Source organism: Schistocerca cancellata, chromosome 6, assembly GCF_023864275.1.
Source record: "Schistocerca cancellata isolate TAMUIC-IGC-003103 chromosome 6, iqSchCanc2.1, whole genome shotgun sequence".
Classification (NCBI taxonomy): Eukaryota; Metazoa; Arthropoda; class Insecta; order Orthoptera; family Acrididae; genus Schistocerca; species Schistocerca cancellata.
Genome location: NC_064631.1, coordinates 306,492,744 through 306,512,991, shown reverse-complemented (window position 1 = coordinate 306,512,991; position 20,248 = coordinate 306,492,744). Strand labels below are relative to the sequence as shown.

At 36.7% G+C, this 20,248-nt stretch overlaps 1 protein-coding gene across 3 annotated transcripts in view; it reads right to left on the bottom strand.

The window, feature by feature from the left end:
- Positions 1 to 4,045: 4,045 nt before the first annotated feature.
- LOC126190811 (myb-related protein B) overlaps positions 4,046 to 20,248 on the bottom strand; it is a 221,632-nt gene continuing 205,429 nt past the window's right edge. For all 3 annotated transcript variants that reach the window (XM_049931374.1, XM_049931373.1, XM_049931375.1), the window contains 5 exons: positions 19,061 to 19,171; positions 18,430 to 18,606; positions 14,600 to 14,737; positions 7,657 to 7,731; positions 4,046 to 5,788 (listed from right to left, as the gene is read on the bottom strand). In XM_049931374.1, the coding sequence (XP_049787331.1) occupies positions 5,669 to 5,788; positions 7,657 to 7,731; positions 14,600 to 14,737; positions 18,430 to 18,606; positions 19,061 to 19,171 (621 nt within the window). In that variant the 3' untranslated portion in view covers positions 4,046 to 5,668. The remainder of the gene's footprint in view (positions 5,789 to 7,656; positions 7,732 to 14,599; positions 14,738 to 18,429; positions 18,607 to 19,060; positions 19,172 to 20,248) is intronic.

Sequence of the window (20,248 nt, the reverse complement as noted above, 5' to 3'; positions counted from 1 at the left end):
TAATTGTTAAGTCATTAATTGAACGCACAACTTTGGAGGGTAGTTTTGAATTACTGAATGGAGCTATGTCATATACTGTAACTAGCTGAGCATCATGATCAGAAAGCCCATTCTCAACAGGACAAGAATTTATGTTTTTAAACCTATCTTGGTCTATAAAAGTGTTATCTATCAATGTGCTGCTGTCCTTTACTACCCGAGCAGGAAAATTAATGACAGATGTCAAATTGAAAGAACTGAGCAAGACTTCCAGGTCATACTTCCTATTACACTCTTTCAACGAATCAACATTGAAGTCTCCACAAATAATAGTTTACTTTCCCCTATCTGACAGATAGCACAACAAGGCATCCAAGTTTTCCAGGAATAAATGAAAGTTTCCTGAAGGGGACCTATATACTGTTACAATTATAAAAGAGCCCTCCTTCAGTTTAAGTTGACAGGCACATGCTTCTATATGTTGCTCTAGACAAAACTTTTTTTGTATCTAAGCTTTCTACACAGTGATAACTTTTGACATATGTGACAACTCCTCCTCCCACCTTATTCTCTCTACTCATATTTGCAGCTAGTTTATAACCACTGATATTTACCTTTTCCATATCAGACACAATGTGATGCTCAGACAGGCATAGTATATCTATTACATTATTAGATTCCATGTCATCTAAACAAACCAGGAGCTCATCTACTTTATTCTTCAATCACGGAATATTTTGATGAAAAATGGTAACATTATTTTTTACTTTACTTTTCTGAGAATCTACTTATTTCTTTAACCCACCAATATTTTGGTTAAATATGGTAAAATTATTATTTACTTTCCTGTTGTGAGAATTTTGTGAGTTTTGGACCTCTTAAGCACCTGCCTGCCTGAATTTCTCATTGGACACTGATATTAGCCTAAATGAGTGTTCACGTCGGACAACTGAATACTGACCGTAGCTCCTGGGACACCCTGTATTGCTGTGAATGAGGATGATTTCTGACAGGAGAAATTTCACAGGTCAGAAGCACAGAAGTTGAAAAGAAGAAAATACGTACGCTGAAGGTCAAAATATTTTTCTTGTCTGTGATGGTAAGTGCAGATAGTAACTGATCATGTAACAAGTCTTGGAGACAATTTTTATTTAAAGTGATTAGCTGGAGAATAAGAAAGGGAAATTCGAAACATTAAGTGCACCAAGTTCAAGAGTAACTAATAATGACTGAACAGCTCGTACAAAAAGGGGCTCTCTAGGTTCAAATAGCATTAACTACATAATTCTTAATAAATTTTTAACTACCTAACATAAAATATATACCTGTATGTATGTTGAAGAACAAAAATATTATTGAGTGTATAGTAGTCAATTAGCAAAATGATACGTATCAGCTAGTGTTCAATTAAAGATCGTTCTGGTGGTGCAGTGGTTTCACACTGCAATACCATTCAAAAGATCCCAAGTTCAATTCTGGATCAGTTCTTGGAATAATTTTTTCCCTCCTGCCACTTCTTTCACCTTTGGCAGTGTCTGCTAATGTGCAAAACACCGAGCTGTTTAAGTTTAGGACTCGCATTAAAAATAAATTACTCTACAACTCTTGTAGACACAGCATTCGTCTTGCACAATGTATGTCACTGCACATTACATGTGGAGCTTAAAACAGACGTCACTGTATTTGATAAGAGAAGAGTAAATGAAGAAATTTCAGTACCTACAGAAAATCTGTTTCTCTCAGTTGTAGTCCTTTAATTCCTTTATCTACTTTCAGTGTTACCATTTTCATTTCATCTTCCACAAGCAAGCACTGTATTTGTCACGAGTATGACACTGCAGGTTCTATAACAAAATTCTGGCTTTTGTATTGCAAATCTGCCTGTAGTTAGATGTTATTTTTAATCCAAAATGCACAATGTATTTCTTAAAAACATCATTCTTACTAGCTCAAGATAAATATTCTCTCTTTTGTTTTCATTTTCACTGTCATTAATGAGGAGAACAATATTTTTATAAGAAGTTACAGTCACCTGATGTTGCAAATGAACTGTAGCCCTCCATATAATTTAAATGTTTCAGAAAAAGAAATGAACTAGTATAAAACATAATACTATAAATTACCTTTTACTTAATTTCATCTCAAAGGATTAATCTGAACATAATCAAATAAATACCACCCACTGCATATAAACTTTGGGACAAAAAGCTGCATAGTCATGTCATAGGGGTGGAAACAGAAATAAGACTGTGGTTTCTGGGCTGCAGTTAGCTTCTGTTCACTTTCTGTATCACTAGGCAGAGGAAATTACATGCGAAATTACTGCCTCCGGTTTTATCCATTTCAACCCCAGATGTTTTGGCGCCGTTTTTGATAGAGTTCACACAGCACATGTAATTCCATAAATATGAAAAATAATAATTGTAACTGCATCTACAAATTATACTTTCATCATGCACAAATGCTTCCTCGTCATTTCTTTTATATTGCCATTTAACATATTTTCAAACTTTTCCAGTCATGATCTGCCCTGTTCTGTGAATAAAAGTCAATGGCAATTTCTTTACATGCCTTTTCTTTGTTGGTCATAGTAGCTTTTCAGTTTGTTAGCCTTCTATTATGTCTCTGCACTGCACTGACATAATATGATTTCCAGCAATAAATCTTTTTTCTGCTTTGGAGAAGTTTGAAGAGCAAACTATTGATATTTGCAGTCGAAGTGCAGTAATGAAGTGGATAGCTATTTTAGTGGTGCTGCTAGGTATGTTTCTTGCTAATTTAGATCAAACCAAACCTAGTTCAATTGATCTAAGTTCAGTGTTACACAACAGAACAGATTCCTGAACAGAATTCGTTTCTCAACGAAGGTCAGAATTCGTCTCCAGTCAGCAACATTAATATAGTCAAGAGCTGTATCTCTGATTTGGAAAGAAGGGGAGCATGACAAAAGGAGACAATGACAATAGACGTGTAAAGTGCTCCCCACATGCTTTAAAAGAAAGACTTTATCAAGTTCATGCAATTTTCGTTTAGTTTATATGGAAGTAACGACCCATAAGTGAGTGGCACTGAATTGTAGTATGAGAGAGAGAGGGAGGGAGGGGGGGGGGGGGGGGGAGGGAGAGAGAGAGAGAGAGAGAGAGAGAGAGAGAGAGAGAGAGAGAGGGCTCATACTTATTCACCTGTACCTACATTAATTAAACTCTGAACCTGTCTCCTTTGATAGTCAATATTTACTATACTTACTCCTCACTGAAAAGAAGTCAATATGCAAATATATGTTCCCATAAATGGCAAATGGTTAAAATGTGCTTAGTTATATCTTTCTTGGTGACAAATCTGTATCAAAAGGTAAACTGACTTGATGATGATGATGATGTTTGGTTTTCGGGCCGCTCAACTGCGAGGTTATCAGTGCCCGTACAAATCCCCAACCTTTGCTCAGTCCAAACTCACCACTTCCATGAATGATGATGAAATGAGGAGGACAACACAAACACCCAGTCATCTCGAGCCAGGTGAAAATCCCTGACCCCGCCGGGAATCGAACCCGGTAAACTGACTTGAGAACACAGCCAAATTACAAGCAGACAGAATGGGCCCATACTTACCAAAAGCAAGCAAACTGTCAAGGGCTGCCAAATAACACATTCACAAGCCGAAAAATCTATACTTATCCTTTAGAATACATAGTTCCTTCCTTCCTAAGGAAAGGAGGGGGCAAGACTCAGACCTCAGGTAATCTGAAATAGGGTCAAATGCGCTGAAATAACTTACTAAAATGTTGTTGTTGTTGTTCTATACAGTTTTCCAATAATTAATTGGGGACACTCTTCTTACAGATTTTCATCAACTCCTATTCTGGTAACAAGAAACACACACGTAATAAATAAATTATATTACCCACTGTAATTCAAACTGAAGACAGTAGTTTGTGTGTGTATCCTCAATTTCCTTCACTTGTGTAAACATTTGCATTCTAAAAAGAAACAACACATAACAGAAATCAATATTGCCAGCATCAAAGTCAAAGATTTAGTAATAATTAGATTATAGCAATGAAGTATACAGTTTTTAAATGAAAGTTTATATTTCTTCCTGTACAGTCTTCTTTACAGGTTTATGTCAGATCCAGCCACAATATGAAACTATTTGTAGTCCAATTAACATATTAATCACATGAAGGCACAGTGTTCTTCGATGAAAATACTTTGTTACATCTATACAGTCTTCTTTGTGGGCAAAATGCCCACAGAAAGATACAATGTGAAATTATTTGGTTTTCAACACTGACAATACTTCAAGCAAAATGCATAATAAACATTTACATCACACTAACGGTTCTCTTGTTTTCCACTTCTTAAATATATCAAAGGTAAGGCACATAATTATGAGCTCGTTGTTTTAAGGAAAGGCCACATAAATGATTATCTACAGCTCGTAAGACCCTCAATATTCAAACTCAAAGAATGAGGAAACACAACCATGGTGCTGAACATGCATCTCTGAGAATGAAATGATGTGATGTGATGGCTCCATGCCACACACAAAATATGTAAGCATATAAAATACATTTGCCACCACTCTCATACAAAACACTTAACTGTATTGCATACATCTCCTACATCAATGATATTACAAGTTAACATTCAGTTACTCAAACCTGATATCACACTCCTGCACGAGACTCATTAGTAGTGTAGTTTCTTACAACAACCACCAGGTACAAGTGAAATTTATTATTAATACACAGCACATGCATGTAATAATTTTTTTTACCCTAAAACCTTCAAAGAAAAGGTGAGTGCTAAAACTTAAAGCTGCCACTACTGTGTAATTAAATGCTTATAATATAATGCAGTGAAAGTTGTGCACGTGAGAGCTGTGTTATATGTTCAATAAAGTATAAAACTAAACACTTGTGAAACAGTTGTCTTCTCTATTCAACGTGAGCTCTGCATTTCATGCAAGCAGCATCACACACGATACATATCTGTTTCACAATACTTGTTTTTATATTCACTGATAGCTGTTTTACAAAATTATACAGACTGAAGAAAGTTAAGTAATATTATTCTTTTTCCAGTTTTCTCTGTTATCTTCTTACAAAACCACCCTAAATATGCTTTTACATGTACAAATTAATGTATTAGCATAGTACATACAAAATAAATTAAATGCAAGAGTAACACACACATAAAAAACAGAAAGAAATAAACTATAACATTTCAAGGAAACTTAACAATTTTTTCAGACGTTTACACACACTGCAGTTCTCATCTGGCTGATTAACTTACTTGGTACTATTCTCTCTTTCTCCTATTACTTCCCTGACTGACTGACACACACACACACACACACACACACACACACACACACACACACACAATTTTCAATGTGTCGTTACATCATTTGACCAGACCATGACAGAACACATTGTGCTCTCCGAGCAAGTGTCCCCTCCAACGTTTTTTCACTTTTCTACACTCACTGCCAGATAACTGAATGTCTTCTATTATTTCACAGAAGAGGTATCATAATAAACATCATGTACCACATAAAAGCAGTACATTTTCTCCACGTACCAAAAATACTGGATAGTTTTTAATTATAACAAGTATAATACAACACTCAATTGCTGAGCACATTTTATACTTTAACATAATATCACATGTTGTTCGCAACCTTTCTAAAGGTTGAGTGACCGGGGCTGTAGAGCAGACTGATTGAGGTACCTGTGGGCCTGTTCAGTTAGTTCCAACTGATCTCTTGTACGACCACAAGCTACCATCTCCCATCGCACATCAAGCTGTAAGAGGGAGGGAAAAAAAGGAAAACTAAATTAATTGACAGGCAATGGAATATGATTGTTACCTCTAAGGCTTCACATTAGCCTAGTGTCTGATACTAATTCTCATTGGCATTGCATTGAACATGCTTTTGAGTTTCAGTATTTGACAAACTAGACCAAAGTGGCAGCTGAAAACAACTTGAGGGAATACAGAGTACCCCCAAAGCCATAATAACATTACTGAGTCAGAAACAGAGATATCGAGAAAATGTAGATGCAGGACAACTTTAAGGATAACAATTCAAAAACAGCTAGCACCCAAATTGTACTAAGTATGATTAAAATAACTTGTGACTTCTGACAGTTTGGCATGGAGGTAGCGAAGGATAGTTTTGTTGTCAGCACACGTCAAGAGAGCCACACAAACAACATGTTGTTGATTACTGTTTACTGATGGTCAGACAAAGTGAACTAAAGGTAGCGCAGGGGAAAGTTCGCCATCGGCATTACCTAAACGGTGATACTACTTCCCCTCCTGCCAAAAATAGCAAGTTATTTTAATCAGACAGTAACCGCAATATATTCTAAACAGAACCTCAGGTCAACAAAGTAATTACTGCAACAAGATACATGGTTACACAATGTCATCATTATAGCAATCTTCATCTGCATTATTCCAATAGAAGTGTCTTTATCAGTAACTGAATCATTTATGAGAGGACAGTGTGCAAATTTGTTCTCCAGCAAATCACCACTTTTAACTCGGTAGGAATACACCCTTATAAAATGAGGAGGAGATGGGAGAGTACACCTGAAATGCCTCATACTGTTATATTGTTATCTATAAAAGAAAATGAAGGGATGGATGTATTGATGAATTCTATTATAAATCTTTACAGCAATCATCACATTTCCATTCTCCCTACAGCTTCTTATGAATACTTAGCTACAGTCACTGTCATAAATATGCAAATCGGGCTTTCCATGGCAGCATTTATTGGCTAGTATAACGAGTGAAACATGAATAAAAATCCTTCCGAGTACAACTAAATTTCCAATTATAAATCGAAACAAGAGGAAATAAAAGTTAATGGCCGTTTTTGGCTATTGTTGACTACTGGTTCCAGGAGGTGGACTCAGGTTTTCATGTAACAGTCAACATCGATTCAATGGCAGTTCAGTTCTTTCGGAGTTAACAGTATGAAGGTGTTATTGACCTTACGAGACATAAAGGTGAATAAAAAGATATACTGGATGCAGTTCGAAAGATTTCTGCCATTTGCAATGAGAGTATGTGTTATGATTTGATTCACTTTATCATCTATTGTTAGAATACAGATGTTACACGCAGATAAACATTGCTCAATTTGGACCATGCCAGGTGAAAATGGGCCTTTATAAAGACACTTTTAATAGGTTCTTGTTGTAGCCAGCTGAACTAAACAGCATAGAAAAAGCATAAGAAGATGAAACGGTTATATAACTTCGAGCAGGGAGACAACACTCTTTGCTACCAAAAGTAAAGACATCAAGTAAAGACATGATGTGATAAGAACTGAATGTAGATAAAATATTATTTTCTGGTTTTGATCTTACAGAATACCAACAACAGTAGTATTCACAGATTGTCTGAAATAAAGATGCTCATTTATCACACCAAGACCCGAAACATGTTTACCTTAGTGTGCATACATCAAACAGAACAATCATATCGGAAGGGGGGGTGGGGGACAAACTCCCCAAATACTACGAATCATAGCGAATCAGAGCAAAATACTTCACTGCAACTACTTTTAAGTGCCACAAACATGAAGGAATAATAATGAGTCAAATGTTTCACGCCTGTGTATTAAGCTTCATATATTTAGAAAATTGTAATATCTCACCTTTGGCAGCCCACGAATATTGGTGACTTCCCCGAAGTTTATCCTCTTCACAGCAGATTTGAACAATCCAAGAGGCTGAGGAAGGACAAGAAATTGAGTGCTACAGACCACCACAGTGAACTACCCTTTACAAATACAGTTGTTTCAAAAGTAATGTCATTCAGTACAGTATCTTTCACATAATACCTTCCATGTTCAAATAGTTACGCTGCTAACTGTCATTATGAAGGACAGATTGCAATACATCAAGTTCATTTGGAAATTATACGTCTCATGATGAATGTACGTTTTATCATTAAAAACATGTTAAATAATGATTTTATGTAATATGCATCACTGAAAGAAAAAAAAAAAAGTTGGAGAGAACGTTTTGACATTTTAGGCTTTCCAGGGATATTATGATTTTGAAATGTTCTCTGCCAGCAACACTCTGGTGAATACCCAAGAACATTTCAAAAACAGTAAGAAAATTGCTTGTTTAAACTTGTGCAATTGTTAATGCCTATAACTATGGCCAGGAAAAACAACAATGCGAAATCTGCGATTTTTAGTGACAAAACACTAAGCCAACAGTTTTCAGGAAATGCTGTTCCGATTCATCCGTCTGCCGTGGTAATTTGAACCCCGCCCCAGTGCTGTACTGGGACTACCACTCTGTGCTGGTACTGGTGAGCTGCAACACACGGACAGACGAGAGTGGGAGAGTATGCTTCGCCTGCTTGCAGGGAGGGCATTTTTGGCTAGTGATCCTGTATTACTAGAATGTTTTTTTTTTTCCTTTTTGCTTGCGCTATTTGAGTGCCTGTTGATATTAATGTGTCAATTTGAGCTGTGGTGGCTATGTGCTTCTGTGTAAATGACTGAGGAAAACAAAGCTTAGTTAGCTCAGTTGGCTTTAAGGCAGAGACGGGCTTTTGTATTCAACCATAACTGCTGAAGTGGAACACTGCAGTTGAGTGCTGCTGTCGTATGTTCTGCTAACACATGACAACAGTGTTCACCACCTTGTCCAGCTTGGGTCTAAGGAGCTAACCCTCCCAAGTGTTTTAAGATTTAAATTAAGCTACAGTTAGTGCCAGTAAAAATAAAAGGGTTAGTCCCACTAATTCAAAAACATAAGAACTAAGTGACCGTAATGTGTAACTTAAAGTGACTTTATAGTTATTGAGACTAAGCAGTTGTTGTAGAGATGTAGCTGGGCAGTAGTTTGTGTATAGTTGAATCAGTGGCCACCACACTAGCTAACTTGAAGTTTGGTGATATATGTCTTCAAAACCTTCTTTGTGGTGTGTGCATCAACCCTGTGGAATGTGATGTACTTGTATAGTGAAGTAGTTTTATAATCATTATTAACAGAACCTGTTTTTGCATTGTAGTTGTTAAAATTACTTAGTTGCGGTTTTTACCAGAGATTTATAATAATCAGTTTGGAGTTCCAGAGTTTGCTTGGTTCACTGTTTAATCACTCCATTCTAAGGCTGGTTATTTTGTGCTTTCTTCATGGTTGTATTCTTTTAAGAGGTAGGTCTGATGGTTCATGATTATTTATTCCGCTTTCTGTTACAGAGTGAGGTTCTGCCTCCAGCTATTTCCTCCGTAAGGACCCTCACAAATCACTGTTCCCTGCCATCGCGTACCTCAGCGGCAGGAAGCTATAGTGCCTGGCATTTGGTGTCTGTCCATCAGCATATTGCTGAGCCTAGATTCGCGGCTCTGAGATTCTGTGGAATTAGGATTTCCAAAGCATAAATACAAGGGAGCAAGATTAATAAATGAAATTTAATTATTAATCTTTTTATTCACTTAACATTAACTTGACTGCATAGTATATAATACATACAGTTCTACTCTCTCAATACATTATTCTCGAAGAGCAAACCATGTCTGACAGTCCATTCGCTCATCACCTTGGCTGTTTTTCTTTACAGGCCAGTTCAAAATTTATTCACAGAAAGGTAGGATGTTGTTCAGGCAGAAAACTTTTGGAGTTTTTCAGAGTTCCTGGTTGTACGAAGTGTGATTGGAAAGTTTTAAGAATGGGCTTATAATTGTACAATGGTAGTACTTACATGCTACTGTGATGCATCTCCTTCAAAATATTCCCCTCATGACTGAACACACCGACTCCAACGGTGTTTCCACATTTGGAACATCCCTGGAAATTTTTTTTACTTAAGTGTGTTAAGGACGCTACCCATATTTGCCTGGATGTCTTCAATCGAGTCAAATCGCTTCCCTTTCAGTGAAAGCTTCAGTTTAGGAAGCAGGTAGAAGTCCGCAGGGACCAAATCAGGAGAATATGGCAGTTGTGGAAGCACAGGAATTTTGAATTTGGTGAAACATTCAATGATGGAGAAGGCTTGATGAGTCAGACCATTGTCACGGTGTAGCACCCAACTCCTGTCTTTCCACAAAGCAGGCCTTTTCCTCTGCACCTTTTCGTGCAAACGCTCAAGGACACATTTGCAGTATTCCTGGTTAACTGTCTGTCCTCCAGGGGTAAATTCATACACACAACACGCTAGAATTGAAAGAAATCACAAACATTGTCTTCATCTTCGACCGACTTTGCTGTGCTTTTTTTGGTTGTGGTGAACCTGGAGTCTTCCTCTGCGAAGACTGCACTTTGGTTTCAGGATCATATCCATATACCCACGATTCATCACCTGTAATTACCCTATTTAACAAATCTGGGTTATTTTTAGTCCGATTAATCAGTTCTTGGTACACTTCCCAAGTCGGTATTGTCCCTGATCACTTGACAACACTTTTGGAATGAATTTTGCGGACATTTGATGCATGTTCAGATCTTCAGTTAAAATTGACTGAACTGCATAGAAACTTAAAGTTCATCAGCCATCTCCCTAATTTAAGTCTATAATCAGAGCGCACTAAGTCGGGAACTTTCACAACATTTTCATTCGTTTTTGAGGTGGAAGGACGGTCGGACCATGGTTATCTTTAAATGATGTGCAGCCATTTTTAAATCTGTTGAACCAGACAAAAACATTTGACTGGCTCATACAATTATCTCCGAAAGCTGTTTTTAATAGTTCGTAAGTCTCAGAAGCCAATTTCCCAGTTTTAAAACAAAATTTCACACAAACTCAAACTCATAGCTCCGTTTTTACGTCCACTTTCACGCAGACAGAATCCGGCAACGAGCCCTAACAGACCCGCACTCAACCAGCTGCCACAATGAACTGAGTAAAGGAAATGCAGTTTCCTGTCAGAGGGGATTCAAGGACAAGGCAATGTCTCACTCCCCACCCTCCATGTACCTGCCTGCCAAAACAGTAAGCATTAGCAGATCCATTCTTAAAACTTTCCAATCACACCTTGTATTAGACAGGAACCTTTCCTGATGGGTACCCTAGTTTTTCTGCTGCAGTCAACAGATCATGTTGGAGACCCATGAAAGACTAATCAGTCAATACAATATGTATATACATAAGAACATAAGAAAGTGCACATAGAAAATATGTCACCTTTCCTTGTCTTCCAATACCTGTGAATTTCTTTAGAAATCTGGTCTCCTCATGGCTGTCCCCACGACTTGAAATGTGTTACACCAGGTTTGAAACTTTTAACTCTGAGATCTCTCACGCAGAATAAACAGTCTGTCCTGTTTCTTTGCTTTACTTTTTGTAACACTGAAATTCACAACACAGGGTAAGAAACTGAGTCCTCTAACTGGAAATTAATGTTGACTTTCCGAGAATCAATTAAGGGAGTGTGATTCTTTTTCTCAGCTGTGCACTTGTCCCAGAACAGACGAAGTTCTGTGTGTTTTCTGGTATACTCTTGGAAGCAATCAGCATATTACAAAAAAACCAGTAAGCACAATTGTCAACCTAATACTGCAATCCATGTTTAACTGCAAGGAAAATAAATACTGCAACAATAACAAAAACAATTGCACCTTGTTGTTTTCTTGTGAACACTAGGGGTGCAAGCAGAAGCTATTAAATGATATGCAGCATAATTAGTGCTGCTATTAAATTTTCAAAGGGGTGTAAGTAACAACTGACACCTCTTTTCTCTTAAAAGGGCGTGAATCATTGACTGATGCATCTATAAAAATAACATTGTTTTCAGAATCCTACACAACGTATACAAACTGGTGGATTGATACCCAACTGCCAAACTGTGCAATCACAAATGCAGTATCCAAAGCAATAGCGAACTCAAAATCATCAAATTACTTAGTAGTACTCTTTTAAAACTATACAATTCAAAAAAAGAAAATATCAAATATGGCACTTTAGTCATGCAAACACGTAAATCAAAATATCAGTGTTGGATTACCTTTCAAACTAGCTACTCCCCAGTCTACAGAGCACAGTGTGCTGTCACCACAAACATTATTCACCAACTAGTAAAAATTATATTGAATACATACTGAATTAAATATTCTCAGTTTTACTGCCAGAACATTGTTTGCATGTCGTTATGCGTCCTGTGCTCTGCTTGGTTGTCAGAAGCAAACTGGGTGGGTGCCATGTTGTGTGTGTGTGTGTGTGTGTGTGTGTGTGTGTGTGTGTGTGTCATCTATTCAGATGAAGTAATGTTTGGCTGAAAGCTTTGTTTAACAGTCTTTTTGTGGTGCCTATCTGTAACTCTGCATATCTGCTATATGGTCAATAATAACTATTTTTTTAGTAATGCTGTAATTATTCCATCCAGGATTGTCCACTGTTTGTTAGTAAATATTTAGCTGCACAAATTTAAAAGACTGTCACACTACATGAGCAAAGACGAACAAAGCCTTAGTTCTTTGAAACTGGCTGTTAATGAAACATGCTGATTGGGAACTTCATGACTGGAACTTTGCTTTGGCAAAAAAACTTCCAATGCTTTTTTTCCTTCCAAAATGGCTGCCGGTTTCTTCATCTGGCTGAATTTAATGTTTCAAAACTGGGTTCTGTTTAAAAGCAGCAGCATTTTCCCAGCGGTGAATCGAATTTGTTGCAGATTTCAGGTCTTTCTGGACAATATTGTCTTTTCCCACCCAATTCGATGATCTGCAGACTATTCATGGGCATTCATAGCTGTTTCACCCATGCTTGACAACACTACAGATGGAACTGGCAAGACAGTTTGTGCAGAATTAGAACTAAACATATGGTAACTCTATTTTACAGTTACGAGAGGACTTTCAGCGCAGTTGAAAAACATTACAGATTTTATTATCCAACAGCTATGGCAGAGAATGAGATTTTGTTTTCCAATTTTTATTGCACAGAATGCAGGCACGATAGGATGTAGTGACAGATGGCCACCACTGTAGACACACTACAATTCTGACCGCTAGAGGGGAAAGGAGCAGTGCGGGGAAACAAACTCTGCCTTCCTTTCACAGGGCAGTAGCCTACAGTGGAAATGACATAATGCCACAGATATTGCCCATTTCTACTGATGTTGCAGAGTCGTAATCTAAATCCGTGATGGACTAGGATTAGTCGCTTCACTTATTTCAAAGTAAGAAAACAACAGACAACGCATAAGACAAAGCATTCAGGGACAGCTACTGACCAATTGCTTGTTAAGGTTACACGAGTACTGTTAACGACTGATTACATGCCCAACCTCTGGCAGTATTCAATGCAACCACAATTGGAAACATCCACCACCTAATTTTGGGACATTAAAAGCATACTTATTATATTGTCTTTTGAACTTTAGCTAACAAATGTCTTTCTTTGTTATAAAATGCTAGGTCCCACAGATGGATAATACATTGCATTATGCAATGTTTATCTTGAATAGACAATTTAACTGCCCAAAATTGACATGGCACCAGATCATATGTTGTTGCTTCATTCTCTTTTTATTTTGCAAAAAGTTTCTTACGCACATTACCTATCCAAATTGGGCTTTGGCAGATGATGTACAACACCACTAACTGAAAACTGGTTACATTTTCAATATTTATATGCAGAAAAAAAAGCAATTTTGAACTATCTCTGATAAAATAGTTCATATGGATACAGTTCCCCACTGAACAGGGTCAATTAAGTAATTGCATGTTTTTGCATTTTAGGCAGAATTCACATCTATTTCGCATTTGTTGTAAAATGCAAATTTTTTTCAATCCCTAGTAATAACCATTCTTGCACAAATCTGAATGACAGACACATATTAATATTATTATGTAGACATCACTAATGTTGCATACAAGGACACAACCAGGACTTAAGTTCTCAATTTATAATCAAAATAATTCTGATAAAATAAATGCAAATGGCAGCCAAGGTCATATAATTGACAGTTAAACATCTTGGTGTGAAGGGATCTTTTGTACTGAAGTTCACTTCAAATTATCTAATGCGATACTGGAAAGGTTGTCCATAGACCTACTGCTAAACGTAATTTTTCTTTTCTACCCGCAATTGTTAAGCATCAATGAGTACACTATTACCACTATCAAACTCCATAATGGGAGAGCCACAAAAATGAAAAACAAAATGCAATGCAGCTATACTGTACAGAATGACATTACCAATGAACAAAATATTAAAAAAAACCTGTGTACACAACCAAAATACAGTGCTTCCACAGCTACAAACTGAAGTTACAAAGTGCAGAGAATACTTCATTTTTCACTACACAACGATCATACTGACAGTACTAAGAAATTATCTAATGATGAACAAGGCACTAAACTAATCATAGAACTCTTAATACTGAAAGCTATTGTGCTAAAATGAATTATCAAAATGCATACAAAATCTGCATTAAAGCAGTTATAGATGGAAACATCTACTACTTTAGTGGTGCATCATCATCAGCTACAATCATATCAAGCACTGAAAATCATGCAAACAGCTTTTTGCTGATACTACTAAGGCAGCATTTGAGTAGAACTAAGATAATATCAAGCAAAAGCTAAAAATCTAAATTTCAAAACATAAGAGCTTGATTGAGAAAACAAGGAACATACCTTTGCTGCAGGTGAAAGCTTCCGAATATTAGGCGGAGGATTTTCATTAACTCCTAGCTCATCTGCTTCTGGGAGTACTTCTCTCAGTATGTATGGTGGGGAAAACAGAACTGACGTGTCTGCCTCCAGTGATTTACTCTGTGTGAGCGAATACAACAGGAGAATAAATTACAAAGAATCACACTTTCTAATGCATGGAATAATTTTAATTCAAATGTTAGCTGGGGAAAAAATAATGTCAGATATATAGTTGTCATTCATATATAGTTAGCAAATTGTCAGCTCACACTCTGATTTAGTATTACTGCTTCTCAAATGGGTTGTAAGCTTAGTCAGCATTATCTAGTTGCGTTTACATTCCTCATTTGAACCGACAACTTTAGCACATCAATATGCTCTCATACATGAAGTGTTCACAATGGCCAAGACAGATATTTTCTGCACCTCCTAATGAAGCTACTTTTCATGGAATGTACCTATCCAATTTTCTGCATTGTTTATTACACAGCAATGTACACAACTCTTTCCTATTTAATGCACAACTGTTTACTTAAATAAAGGCCATTGTGAACTTGTGCTACCTCACCATTCAGACAGCAGAGTCGCTTTCCTGACATCGGAAACATCAGAACAGACCATTGGCTAGAAAGTTAGACACATGTTTTAAAAATCCACACAGCCAAATTCACTGGAACTGCTGCAAACATATGGATGATATCTTTGCACATCACTGTTTGCATATTTGTTTTAGATCTAAATCCCCCCCAAAGAAAATGAAGTGCACACTCTACCACGAACAGTGTGTTTTGTTTGTTGCACACTTAATTTTTGTAAGGATTATCAGTGTATGAGATCACTGTGTTTAAGTTACTTGTTGTTGTTGTTGTTGTTGTCTTCAGTCAAGAGACTGGTTTGATGCAGCTCTCCTTGCTACTCTATCCTGTGCAAGCTTCTTCATCTCCCAGTACCTACTGCAACCTACATCCTTCTGAATCTGTTTAGTGTATTCATCTCTTGGTCTCTCTCTACGATTTTTACCCTCCGCGCTGCCCTCCAACCTTGCTGCCTCAGAATATGTCCTACCAACCGATCCCTTCTTCTAGTCAAGTTATGCAACGAATTTCTCTTCTCCCCAATTCTATTCAATACCTCCTCATTAGTTATGTGATCTACCCATCTAATCTTCAGCATTCTTCTGTAGCACCACATTTCAAAAGCTTCTATCCTCTTTTTGTTTAAACTATTTATCTTACACTCCATACAAATACTTTCAGAAAAGACCGACACTTAAATCTACACTCGATGTTAACAAATTCCTCTTCTTCAGAATCGCTTTCCTTGTTATTGCCAGTCTACATTTTACATCCTCTGTACTTTGAGACAATCATCAGTTATTTTGCCCCCCAAATAGCAAAACTCATTTACTAATTTAAGCATCTCATTTCCTAATCTAATACCCTCAGCATCACCCGATTTAATTCGACTACATTCCATTATCCTCATTTTGCTTTAGTTGATGTTTATCTTATATGCTCCTTTCAAGACACTGTCCATTCCGTTCAACTGCTCTTCCAAGTCCTTTGCTGTCTCTGACAGAATTACAATGTCATCGGCGATCCTCAAAGTTTTTATTTCTTCCCCATGGATTTTAATACCTACTCCAAATTTTTCTTTTGTTTCCTTCACTGCTTGCTCAATATACAGATTGAACAACATTGGGGAGAGGCTACAACCCTGTCTCACTCCTTTCCCAACCACTGCTTCTCTTTCATGTCCCTCGACTCTTATAACTGCCATCTGGTTTCTGTACAAATTGTAAATAGCCTTTCGCTCCCTGTATTTTACCCCTGCCACCTTTAGAATTTGAAAGAGAGTATTCCAATCAACATTGTCAAAAGCTTTCTCTAAGTCTACAAATGCTAAAACTGTAGGTTTGCCTTTCCCTAATCTTTCTTCTAAGATAAGTCGTAAGGTCATTATTGCCTCAAGTGTTCCAACATTTCTATGGAATCCAAACTGATCTTCCCCGAGATCGGCTTCTACCAGTTTTTCCATTGATCTGTAAAGAATTCGTGTTAGTATTTTGCAGCCATGGCTTACTAAACTGATAGTTCGGTATTTTTCACATCTGTCAACCCCTGCTTTCTTTGGGATTGCAATTTACTCAGGAAACAGAAAATATACAGAAGAACACCTAGGTCTTGTTTAAATTTTCTCTTTACTAATGTCAGGTCTTGTTTAAATTTTCTCTTTACTAATGTCGTGTGTAGGAGCATCCAAAGTTCATTCTCTGATCTTCCATCTCAACAGGACACAAAATTACTATTCAGTTATGTCTGTTCTCTCAACTTGGTTAGACACCATAGAAAATTTTGTTTCTTCATCACAGCTGTAGGTCACCACTATCAACAAATATGTGAGAATTATGGAAAATGGTGTTTCTTTGCTCACTTGCTGATCACACTGATTATACTACACCAAAGTTTTTAGGTCTTCAAAGCAGAGTAGGCTAATATATATATATTTCTTCTAGGTTTGAAACTGACTTAACAAAATTGAAAAATAAAATTATAGCCCTCAGTTTCTCTGATTTCATTGTCCCAAGTCGAGAGGAGTTCTGTATTTGGCTCAATATTTCTGACTGACAGAAACCAGCAGCACTACTCGAGATTTAAATGATACTATCATCATAAGTGAAATGTCACTTGTAGAATGCTGTATACCAACATCACAAAGCCCCTCAGAGGAATTGGTTTTGAGGAAGTGAACAATTAGCCACAAAGACTATGTTGTTCATTAGCCACAATTGAGCAAAATAATTTTTTACTTCTTTGGACATTAATGCTGCACAACTTAAGTCACTGTAATAGAATTAAGAAATATTAATTTTGTAACAAATTTGTTTGTGTGGCCCCTTTCAAAACTGTATACTTCTTTTTCTTGCTGCAAACTACATTCAAATAAATGATTTCTTACTGAAAACAAATCGTATGATCTCCATTTAAGAGGAATGTGCTTCCCATGATGTAGACACACACGAATGCCCACTCTCCTCTGAGTTTAGTGATCTTATTTCAATAAAATGACACTGCAATTTTCATGGCACATCAGACTTTTTTGTCAAAGTGGATAATTCACTACCATTGTAATAAATCTAATTACACTAAAAATGATTATAAACACTTTAATCATTTGCATAATATTCAAGTGGAACTTCACAAATTTCTTGTGCCTACACAACTAAGTTAAGCATTGCAAAACTACTATTTACAATTTTAAAGTATTAGTATTAGGGGGACACAATAACTCAACTCACTTCATTAATTTACCAAGAAAGGAGTGTGAGGGTCTTGTAGATGATTGCAGTAACCGTTTTTAACCTCCAGTTCGAGGCAGAAGGTGTTTAAAGTATGATTTTATGTTTGTTTTCCATGTTTTTGAGTTTCAACATACAGTAACATTATTAGAGGGAAGTTATCAACTTTATTAACAAATTTAACTTGTATGGAGGGTAGAAGAAACTTTCTAAGGAAACGCTTGCCAGTTGTCTGAAAAAGAGTGTAGGACTTCATAAAATCTACGATATAAGCTCTGTACGGAGATTCATAAATCTTCATGTAAACATTATTGCATTGACATGAATGCATCACCACACTTCATAAGTAGTATGAGCTGACACTTCACAATTGGCGTGAAGTTTTTGTTGCCAGATTGTACACTGTATATTTCAAGAAACAACTAAAATTGAAGTTAGTATGAAATGTATTTTATTACTGTTACATGCATTAATGTAGTCAATCATGTTTGTGAACTGCATATACAAAACTCACAGGTGTCTCTGACATAAATAAGCAATCGGTGACTCCTGGAACTGTAACATTTCCTGGTGTGCTCCAAGAAGGTGCCAAAGCTTTACGGACACGTTTGTTAGGAAGAGTATTTTCCTTGCCCGTCGCCGGTGATGCTTTCCGCTTATGAGTAAGATAGCCACTGTCACCCAGGCCATTCTGCAAAACAAGATAATAGTAAAACCATTTGATAATACAAAATGACATCACCATAGGTTAATTTACAAAATAAAAAAAGTCTTTTGACCCAAGTTTGTTACAATTATTCTCTTCCCTTTTAATTCTATCTCTATTTCTGTTTTTGGGTCATAGTCAGTCTAGTGTAGATAGAAAACTAGTATGACAGGAAGCATTTGTAAATTTAAATTTCTATACAAAGAGACATTTCACTCATTACTAAAAATTTCCCTTGTTCCAATATACAAACAGATGGGAAACATAATCACACTTATGGACATGTGGCACACATACCGTAAAAGTGTGAAAATCAATGTGGTTAAACAAAGCAGCAATAAATTTATAGAAATTATGTCTTGTACAATCCACCCCAAAGTTGAACAAATGCGAAACAGATATAAGAAGAAAAGATTTAAAAACTCACAATTAAACATACCTGGCCAATGTAGAGTGAATTGCCATGCATATCATACTGTGTGTCTGACAAGTTCTGCTCATTTTTAATTATTTCAGTGATATCTTCAACCAGCCTTGTAGGCGTTTGTGGCTGAAAAAAAAAAAATAATAATAATAATAATAATAATAATAATAACACGTTGATACTAGAATATAAAAAGCATTAAAATTTACTTGTAACTTAACGGGTATTAATGTGCTGACAAGAAATAATACTTCATTTGCAATATTGAAATAAAGTTCAGGTTCTTGTAAATGCGTGTACAGTAGAATTCCAATTATTCAAATTAACTGGGACCACGCCCATTCAAATAATCAAATAACTGGGTGTTTTTCGAAAAAGAGGTCTATGTATTTTAATTACAGTAATTAGATACCTGAGGGAGTTGCTGCTACAACCTTGCGACTCTGGATAAAAATGGGGGTGAGATGCGAATATAAGAACTCAACAAGAGAGTTCTCTTAGCGTCTCTCATCTCAATTCTCCACAATCCTACCTACAAGTGGTGCCCCTGTTAAGCTGAGCAACCCAGTTGAAGGTTGGGTAACCAATCCCAGTGGAAAACCGGTTCAATGAGCCGACAGGATATGGAGGACAGTGGAAGGCAACAGGAAACCACCACTCGAAATACTTCCCTAGACGTTCATGTGATGGACATCTTTGTACAATATTCTGGAAGTAAAACTTCCCCTCAATTGGATCTCCAGGAGGGGACTACAATGAGGACTCCAGAGATTAGGGCAAATGGAAAGGGAAGGAAGGAGGAAAGAAGAAGGAAGACTTATTATGGATTGGGACTTAGAATGTTTTAAGCCTTCTCCAAGAAGGGAAATTAGAAAACGCCAAACACGAAATGACAAGAAACAAAGTGGATGTACTTGGAATGTGTGAGGTGAGATGGGGTGGTTGTGGAGAACTAGAAAGTGCCGACTTCCGATTGTACTATTCAGTTGAAGAAAAAAAATTGAATGTATGGGGCTGGAATTCTGATAGGTAAAAGACTAAAGGACAAGGTTATCAAGATTTAATGTGTTAGTAGAAGAATAAGGATGCTGAGACTGAAAGGGAAAAAGAAAGACTTAGTTATCATCCACGTCAATATGCCAACAAGTAATCATTCAGATGAAGAGGTAGAAGAATGTTATGAGAAGATAGAAAACTTAGCAG